A 9658-nucleotide genomic window follows, 5' to 3' on the forward strand; every position below is an offset into this window, starting at 1 on the left:
AACATCTAGGGAATCTCCTGCTTATTCCATCAACAGAACAACACCAGCCTAACATATAGTGGAGCTTTTCAAAGCTCACAAATCGACATGCAATTCAATGTAATCCATCACATGTGTTACCGTGATCGAAAAACAACAAAGGAATAGGATTTACAGGAATTCCAAAAGTCTGCATCACAATGGAAACCTGCACAGCATCACACTAAGAGAATGAGCTGACTGCAGTCTGCGGCCAGTTCCCCCGAACACCGCGGGGGGCGCCCGCTCCTCGACCGCTGGGTTTGGAGCACGCCAGCGTTGCTCTTCTTTCCAGAGGAAGAGGAATGTCAGACAGGACTCGTATGTCAACACTGAAGATCCTCCGGAGAGAGGCGTACTCCCAACAACCTGATGGTCCTTTGATGACGCTTTCTATCTCTTTTCTCCGCGGACATTGACTTCACCCAAGAGAAGAGCAGCCGCCGAGCCCTAGTGTTCCCCGGACGATGACAGAGTTTGCACGGAGTTAAATCTGCAATCTTTACACATATTTAAATCAGAGGGGAGGGGGGGGAATTGGTGGGAATCTGATTAGCTTTAGCCTTGAGGTTAGCCTGTTCGTTCGGTAGATTATAAATCCATTCCAACCCGTGTGGCACACTGTTGACATGATGTTTCCATCATCGAGACACTCGGTAAGTGGTGTAGCAGAGGGCTTTTCACTCATCCACCACCGGTGCTAGCCCGTGCTAGCTTAGCGTTAGCCAGGGGAGCTAGCATCCGCGCTTAGCACCCCCATAGCTACAAGCTACCCTTTTTCTTTAGTTTAAGTCATGTTTTAGACGTGGTGTTAGATTACCTGGATGGCTAATAATGCGCATCCAGAGTTATTTGGGATCACATGCCACAGCGGATCACGAATTCATGTGATCAGGTGATCTCATGAATGTGTTGACACAATGAAAACCAACCATGATGTTCCTACCCTGGATGGTGATCAGTGATTTAGAAGTCCATGTTCAGATCCGGGATGGTGATCAGTGATTAAAGTCATCATTGACCCTTCATGGGGTGGGACCACGTTACCCAACACGACTAAACTACTCAATTGATGAGTTTGGGTTCGAATTTATGGATTTTCTGGGGAGTAAATCATTTATTTTTATTTTTAAAGACTTGTGATGCTACGTGTCTTGCTCTGACCCTTGACCTCTTGACTTTGTGCCACTTGTTTTGAGAACTAGGATGTTCAGTGGAGCAGATTAAACATGGCCTTACTGCACTAGTCTTCAGCCCTATTCCTAACTGATCATGTTTTACCGATGTTCCAAACTTCCAGAGCCTATCTGACTAGCGGCACTAAACGTAAATGTATGCATGGCAAAACGTTCCCTCGCTCTGATTGTACTTAAAGTCAAGCCATTTAAGGGAGAAACGATTAGTCGGGGTGTTTCTTGATGACTCGTGCCTCTCTAGTCGTATTTAGAACACCCTGCTTCCCTAAATCCCCCATCCTCTTAAATAGGTTAATCTTCAATGTCAGCCTTCTGATACTCAGCCAATCAAAGCCTGCGTCCCTAGTCTGACTTCCAGGTGGTTCTCTGGTTTCTAGTGAGGTTCTCCTCATAGTCCCAGGGTTCTAGTGAGGTTCTACTCCTAGTTCTTGTGAGCCGCTATTCCAAGCTCAAGGGTTTTAGTGAGGTTCTACTCCTAGTTCCAGGGCTCTAATGAGGTTCTCCTCATAGTTCTAGTGAGCTTCTACTCCTAGTTCCAGGGTTCTAGTGAGGTTCTCCTCATAGTTCTAGTGAGCTTCTATTCCTAGTTCCAGGGTTCTAGTGAGGTTCTCCTCATAGTTCCAGGGTTCTAGCTAGGTTCTACTCCTAGTTCCAGGGTTCTCGGGGTGTTCCGGTGGGTTTGTAGTCACCGTCTGTGTGTTGGTTCCAGGCGTCAGCACAGTCCGGTCAGCCCCTGAAGTTCACCACCTCGGATTCCTGCGACCGCATCAAGGATGAGTTTCAGTTCCTCCAAGCACAATACCACAGGTGAACAACACACACACACACGCACACACATATTTCAAGAACTCCTGTTTTTAAATGCCCAAGCGTATGCCTGAATGCGCGTGTGCGCTCTGAACCTCTACAGTTTGAAGATGGAGTGTGACAAGCTGGCCAGTGAGAAGTCAGAGATGCAGCGTCATTACATCATGGTGAGGAAGACTCCGTCTTTATCTTCGTTTGAGAAGTATTTACACCACAGCATCGGGGAGCGGTGGGCTCTGATGGGCGAAGGGTGTGCACGTCATCCTCAGTAACGGGACTTCCTCTTCCACCTCTGGGCTACAAATCCAACATGAACAACATCTGGAATGGAGCCAGACCAGATGTCCGCTTCATATAATAACCGAATAATACGATTTCAGCTGATTAAGTCGACCACTAACGGTTATATTCTAGATGAGAGTAACTGATATCTGATCAGTGTGGGTCACTGTGGTATGAGCTGATTAGACCCGTCTGGGCTGTCCTGTTATTGGGCGATAATGTACGACCGGTCTGGTGCTAACCAAAGCAGTGATTTATTCCTTGTATATCTGTGTTCTATTGTCTTGCCACATTGTAACTCTGTGTTTCTCCTCTGCAGTATTATGAGATGTCGTATGGCCTGAACATTGAAATGCACAAACAGGTAAATAAAGACCGCTTATGAAAGTCATACCTTGCTTATTAAGAAGGCCTGGTGCGTCAGACTAACACACAAACACAATATCCCGGTAGAAAGAGACAATACTGGAGGGGCCATATCGTCAAGATGTTAACCAAAACTGAGATGGAATTTCTTCTTTGTGTTTATGATGTGTATGGATTTCAGGAGCATTTTGAAACCCAGAGAAGAATGAAAGATGATAGATGCAGGAGGGAATCATAAACATGATACGATTTCACTCATCAGAATCAAATGACCCTGAATGTAGGCCACACACTGTTTCATGTAAAGTAATGGATCCGTGCCCGGGGATATTGACCGATGTGTAACGTAACGTGTCCAGCGCGTGGCGGGCTATGACCACAGTGGCATCAGAACCAATGCCCTATGTGCATAAGGACACGTGTGCTTCAGTCTGGCTGGTTGATGTTTTAACCACTCTTCCCCACTCGTCCTCCGCCGTCATCAATATTCTCTGTTTTGAGGTGGGGGGGGAGTTTGCCCGTTAGAGGGCGGCTGCTCCATGCTCCTTCTAGAGGGGGGGGGGGGGGGGGAGGGGGTCACAACGCTCAGACACGGACGGCCGTTCAAACGCATGTCAGCATCAGCCTAGTGTGAACATGCCCACTGATCTATGAGGGCGACATGCAAATGAGACGCTGTGCAGTGATGGGCGGGTTCTAAAGACGGCCTGGCAGTAAGAACCTTGTGTGTGTGTGTGTGGCTGCGTTCCCAGGCTGAAATAGTCAAGCGGCTGAGTGGGATCTGTGCCCAGGTGATCCCGTACCTGTCCCAGGAGGTGAGTTCCCACCTGGCTGCCGGCCGGCCCCGCTTTATAAAGGGGCAACCCCCTCTAAGATAGTCGGTGGCCTCCCCCCTGGACGTGTTGGATGGGTTTGTGAGTGCGTGTTGTCGTTGTGTTCCCAGCATCAGCAGCAGGTGATGGGCGCCATCGAGCGAGCCAAGCAGGTCACGCCCCCAGAGATGAGCTCCATCATTCGGGTACGTCGCTGTGCCGGGGTGGTCACTCACCAAAGGGCTCTTTACGGTTCCACGTCGACACCACGGGTTGACGTCCACCGACGGGCGCCTCCCAAAAAATTGTAACCCTCCGTCTCGAGGCGACGCAGCAGCAAGGGCTGTGATTGGTCCGCTGACTTAAACCAAACGCAGAACCAAAACAGGGTCCCGACTGCGTCGAAGGGTCGGCTTCGACGTGGAACCATAATCAGCCCTTGGAAATGAACCGGAGATCTCATTTTTTTTTATCACGGATGCATATGAAAGGACGTTGTAGAGACGTGTTCCCGTGTGTTACCACGCCAGTCCTCGTGTGGATGTAGGCACTCAAAACACATTCATCTGCCCAACGCCCTAACCGATCACTTAAGACGTTCAACAATGAGAACACACTCCTCCCCTAACAACTAAAGCTGAGCTTCACCCTCCATCCTGTCGTTATGGGACGTCATGTAGGACAGAGATAACAAAGATGATCCTAACTCTTTGTGTGTGTGTGTGTGTCCTTGTCTTGTCTGTCCATGTGTCCTGTGTGTATGTCCTGTGTGTGTGTGTGCGTGCATGTCCTATATATGTGTGTTTGTGTCCTATATGTGTGTGTGCATGTCATATATATATATATATATGTGTGTGTGTCCTATATGTGAGTGTGTGTGCGTCATATATATATATATATATGTTTGCGTGTCCTATATGTGTGTGTCCCATACGCGTGCGTGATGCTCAGCAACAGCTGCAGGTGCACCAGCTGTCCCAGCTGCAGGGCCTGGCGCTGCCCATGACCTCCCTGCCCATGGGGCTGACCCCGCCCACGCTGCCCGCCGTCTCCTCCAGCTCCGGGCTGCTGTCCCTCACCTCCATCCTGGCCAACCACTCCCACAGCCAGGCCCAGCTGGCCAAGGAGGACAAGGCCAGGGAGGCGGCCGAGAGGGAACAGCGGGAAGAGGACGGGGACAAGTCGGACTAGAGGGGGGCGAGAGGGGGGGAGGCGGGCGGGGCGGACCAGACTAACCAATGACGGAAGAGGAGAGGTGGGAGGAAAGGTGGAGGTAGCGTGTGATTGGAGGAGAGGGATTGTGGTGTTGTGGGGGGGACAGGAGGAGATAACGTTCAGAGGAGGTCAGCGTGAGGCTCTAGCTAGAGGCTGTGGGGTCAGCGTGAGGCTCTAGCTAGAGGCTGGGAGGTCAGCATGAGGCTATGAGGTCAGCATGCACAGCGTGTTGTTGCTTCAGAGGAGCACGCTAACCGGGTGAATGCTAACGGCAGCGTCCCCCGCAGTGTTCACATCCTTCAGGAGTCCTACCGTACTCCATCTCCCACAATCCTCCTCTTCTGTTTGGTTCTTTTTGATTATCGCTTTATTGAAAGAAAAAAAAAATCTAAACTGTATATTTCATCGTTTTGTTTGGGGCTGTTTTTCTTTCGTTTTCTTTGAGGTATTTTTGTTCATCCTCCCCGATATGAAATGTACTCCTGTTCTTTCCTCTTAACTGCCCTGTGTGTTGCTTTCATTCTGCTCTCTAATCGCACAACTTTTTATCAGTTACCCCCCTAATATTTCTGGACCACGAGGCGATTCTCTGAACCGGGGGCCAAGATGGCCGCCGCCTGGAGCTCGACGAAGCGCTTTCTTGGATCAACTTGTTGTCCTCTACTGAGCTCATCACCTCAGCCTTGTACCTCACCCCTACAAAAAGTGTATTTTCCATCAGTTAAACATACTGTTTTACCTTTTAACTATAAAATCATAGTGAAAACATCCTAGTGTCAAATATTTTCTTTATTTCGCTTTAATTTAAAGCTTCTTATTGTGTCTATATATTATATATATATCTATATATATATATGTCTGTGTGGATATATAGGTATGCGTGTGTGTGTGTGTGTGTTAAAGTAGTGTGCCCCCAGTTTTTGGACCTAACTAAGTTCTAAGGAAGCAGATTGGGGACATGGGAGTTTTTGATTTTAAAGTCAAAACTTTATGTAGGGACAGATGTATATCAATGTAGAGACGGATATATATCTTTAGAGACGGATGTATAGTGATATGATTAGTTCATAGTAAGACTCTTGAGTTTATTCAGGCGTCGGCCTACAGCTGCTTATTTCTCTTCCATTACTTTGGCGTGTAAAGCGCTGGAAACAAATGCATTTTTCTTTCCTTTGACGACAGCAAAGCATTTTTGTGTAACAGGTTTTTCTTTGGACAAAGGGACGGATTAACAAAACCCAAATGTCCATTGTGTCACGCAATAGGCTGCTTTTAGCATTGCATTGGTCTTCTCGCAACTGCTTTGTAAAAGTAACCAAGGTTTTATTCACCTCTTTCTAGTCAAGAAAAGAAAATACATTAGAAATCAAACGGACCAACATTGGCTGTATTAAGTTTTACTCTCAGCCACCAGGCGGCAGCAATTATCAATCATCCAATCTTGGACATTGATTGGAACACGGTTCGTCCTCATGATCGGATTGACTTTTTATTTCATTTTTGGGGTTGGGCTTGGATGGGGTTGGGCTTAAGTTTAAAAGCATGCATTCATCCCGACTTTCAGAGCCGGCGATGAGATCATTAATTTAATCATTTTGTTGCAAAGCTGCATTGTTTGTCTGCTTGTGAAAGGGTTTGTATCGGAAGGAGAACGGCACTATATTAATAACTCCCCAACCCACCTCTCTCAGTAGGCGCTGCCCCAACCTAAATATCTATTAGTTGCTTGATAGGCAACGTGTTTGAAAACAATAGTTGGGCTCCGCTCATAAAATAAAGGGTAATAACCACTTGAGCACACGTGTACTTAGAAAATACCAACAGATCTGACGGGGCAGTAGGCCTATTACAAGCGGAGAATGGAAACACGAGTATTTTATATGGTTTTTTTCTTCTGTTTAAAAGAAAAGTGACTGAAAGATTAGACAATATTAAAACATGACTAAATGTTACAATAAATCCAAAAGTGGCTTTGGGTCAAGTATCTCTTGCCTTTTCAACTTTTCAACTGATAAAAGACCTACGCACACACGCTTTTCAAGGTCATTTTGTCATTACAGAAATTGTGCCCATGTCTCTAGAGAAAATGTTTATATTAAAATTTTTGTTTTCCTATCCCCAAGTAGGCCTACATGAAACAAATCATAATTCATTTTTTGAATCATTCAGTTGAACCGGAACCTAGGCTGGCTAGGAGTACAAAAATAATAATAATAAAAAAACTATCGATACAAAGTACCCGATTTTAGAGTCCTCGTCGCATCTGGGAAATTGTTTTAAAGCTTGAGGCGTTCCATCGCTTTTTTCTTGGGGAAAGATGGCACTCCCAGTCTTCTGGCGGAGGAATCCCAGCCCGCCTCTCCTCGGGAGAACAGGCTATATGAAGGTATTATTGTAGCAAAAGTCTTTAGCACCTGTAACTGCAGAATTTGAATGCGTACGCTAAAGTCACAGTAAATTTGAAGTCGTATATATTTATTTTGCATGTGTACTCTAAAGTCACAAATGTGTAACAGTACATTTGTAGTCGTAAAAAAAATATAAATATTTTTTATACCATTGTAAACACAAAATAGGGTCTACGAGTACGCTAATCTGTGTTACAGGTGCACAAATCCTTTTGCTACAATTATTGCAGCGCAGTTGGTGCAAAACACATTCGCACACCCGTGTTTCATAATCTGAGAACATGCCCAAAAGGTGTGCATTCGTAAACCCAAATTTGAACAAATGCATCAGAAGTTGCACATCTGTGAACGCTATGTTAATTCAGCATTTTAATGAGCGAGCACAAAACCATTTTACAACTGCTCGAATCTGCTCCTGCAAGTCTCAGCTGTGGGGTTTTTTGCAGGTTGTTTTGCAACACCCCTAGGTGGTAAATGTGTAGCAAAAGTATTCGTATCCGTAGATGACAGAGCGTCCGTGAGCGGGACAAAATAGTCCCGCCCATAATTTCCTAATCCAATGAAAATCGCCGGCAGGGATGCATTTCTCAAATTACACTGGGACCCACCCCGTGCCAGCCATGGAGCTATAAAGATCGCAGCATACTCAGCACGGGATACGTTTCTTTCTGGAGAAGTGAAGAGGGCGTCCTACTGAACGGAGATGGGTATCCTACATTATGTTAAATGAAATGACTTAGTTCAAGTGAATTCCCCCACCTCGGATACCCACCTCCGTTCACAACACATTCTCACTCCGAGCGCGTCGATTTCTGACGAACGGTCAGTGACTTTTGCTTCAGTTTCTGACGCAAAAGGGTACCCTTGCGCTGCTTTTTTAGACGCATGGGGTTTTCAGCAGCCATCGGGTCCCCCGTCAAAGGGTTATTGTAACTAGTTGAAAACCCCATGCGTCTAAAAAAGCAGCGCATGGGTACCCTTTTGCGTCAGAAACTGAAGCAAAAGTCACTGACCGTTCGTCAGAAATCGACGCGCTCGGAACCCAACGGAACCCAACGCTCGGCTACCCAACACTGATCAAAAAAACGATTGTTTCTCTCAATCAAAGCACCAAACAGGACAACTGATGCCCAGAGCCTTAACCCATACATGTTGTGTAATTAACAAGGACACGTTGGTGTAGTTGTGTTGAGGAATGTCACAGATGTCACTGTAAAATCGCCGTTTTTGTGCAGCCATCGGCTCTTCCGTTAGCCAATGGGATGAATGCTTATAGCTTCATATATTGCCGTGGAGGGATTACATTGCAATGATTGGAAAAACCCCTGCGTCGAAAAAAGAAGCACAAGGTCCTCCGTTAGCCAATGGGATGAATGCTCATATAGCGTCTCTATGTGCAGCCATCGGCTCTTCCGTTAGCCAATGGAATGAATGCTCATAGCTTCATATATTGCCGTGGAGGGATTACATTGCAATGAGTGGAAAACCCCCTGCGTCGAAAAAAGAAGCGCAAGGTCCTCCGTTAGCCAATGGGATATGAATGCTCATAGCGTCTCTATGTGCAGCCATCGGGTCCCCCGTCAAAGGGTTACATTGTAACTAGTTGAAAACCCCATGCGTCTAAAAAAGCAGCGCAAGGGTACCCTTTTGCGTCAGAAACTGAAGCAAAAGTCACTGACCGTTCGTCAGAAATCGACGCGCTCGGAGTGAGAATGTGTTGTGAACGGAGGTGGGTATCCGAGGTGGGGGAATTCACTTGAACTAAGTCATTTCATTTAACATAATGTAGGATACCCATCTCCGTTCAGTAGGACGCCCTCTTCACTTCTCCAGAAAGAAACGTATCCCGTGCTGAGTATGCTGCGATCTTTATAGCTCCATGGCTGGCACGGGGTGGGTCCCAGTGTAATTTGAGAAATGCATCCCTGCCGGCGATTTTCATTGGATTAGGAAATTATGGGCGGGACTATTTTGTCCCGCTCACGGACGCTCTGTCATCTACGGATACGAATACTTTTGCTACACATTTACCACCTAGGGGTGTTGCAAAACAACCTGCAAAAAACCCCACAGCTGAGACTTGCAGGAGCAGATTCGAGCAGTTGTAAAATGGTTTTGTGCTCGCTCATTAAAATGCTGAATTAACATAGCGTTCACAGATGTGCAACTTCTGATGCATTTGTTCAAATTTGGGTTTACGAATGCACACCTTTTGGGCATGTTCTCAGATTATGAAACACGGGTGTGCGAATGTGTTTTGCACCAACTGCGCTGCAATAATTGTAGCAAAAGGATTTGTGCACCTGTAACACAGATTAGCGTACTCGTAGACCCTATTTTGTGTTTACAATGGTATAAAAAATATTTATATTTTTTTTACGACTACAAATGTACTGTTACACATTTGTGACTTTAGAGTACACATGCAAAATAAATATATACGACTTCAAATTTACTGTGACTTTAGCGTACGCATTCAAATTCTGCAGTTACAGGTGCTAAAGACTTTTGCTACAATAATACCTTCATAAGGCTACGACACGATCACTACTTC

General features: G+C 46.1%; 1 protein-coding gene across 1 annotated transcript; it reads left to right on the plus strand.

The window, feature by feature from the left end:
* The first annotated feature begins 295 nt into the window (after window positions 1-295).
* LOC132458273 (TLE family member 5-like) lies at window positions 296-5464 on the plus strand. The gene is made up of 7 exons (XM_060052852.1): window positions 296-674; window positions 1924-2021; window positions 2125-2188; window positions 2623-2667; window positions 3422-3484; window positions 3613-3687; window positions 4433-5464. Exons 1-7 carry the CDS (start codon window positions 648-650, stop codon window positions 4670-4672), a joined length of 612 nt encoding a protein of 203 aa, XP_059908835.1. The 5' UTR covers window positions 296-647; the 3' UTR covers window positions 4673-5464.
* The last annotated feature ends 4194 nt before the right edge of the window (window positions 5465-9658 follow it).

The sequence above is a fragment of the Gadus macrocephalus genome, chromosome 5 (assembly GCF_031168955.1).
Source record: "Gadus macrocephalus chromosome 5, ASM3116895v1".
Taxonomy (NCBI): Eukaryota; Metazoa; Chordata; class Actinopteri; order Gadiformes; family Gadidae; genus Gadus; species Gadus macrocephalus.

Excerpts from the sequence above, each read along its gene's own strand:
- LOC132458273 (XM_060052852.1), top strand. The coding sequence starts at position 648 with ATGATGTTTCCATCATCGAGACACTCG. Across the intron at positions 3,485-3,612 it reads TCCCGTACCTGTCCCAGGAG|CATCAGCAGCAGGTGATGGG; the intron begins GTGAGTTCCCAC and ends TTGTGTTCCCAG. Across the intron at positions 3,688-4,432 it reads AGATGAGCTCCATCATTCGG|CAACAGCTGCAGGTGCACCA; the intron begins GTACGTCGCTGT and ends CGTGATGCTCAG.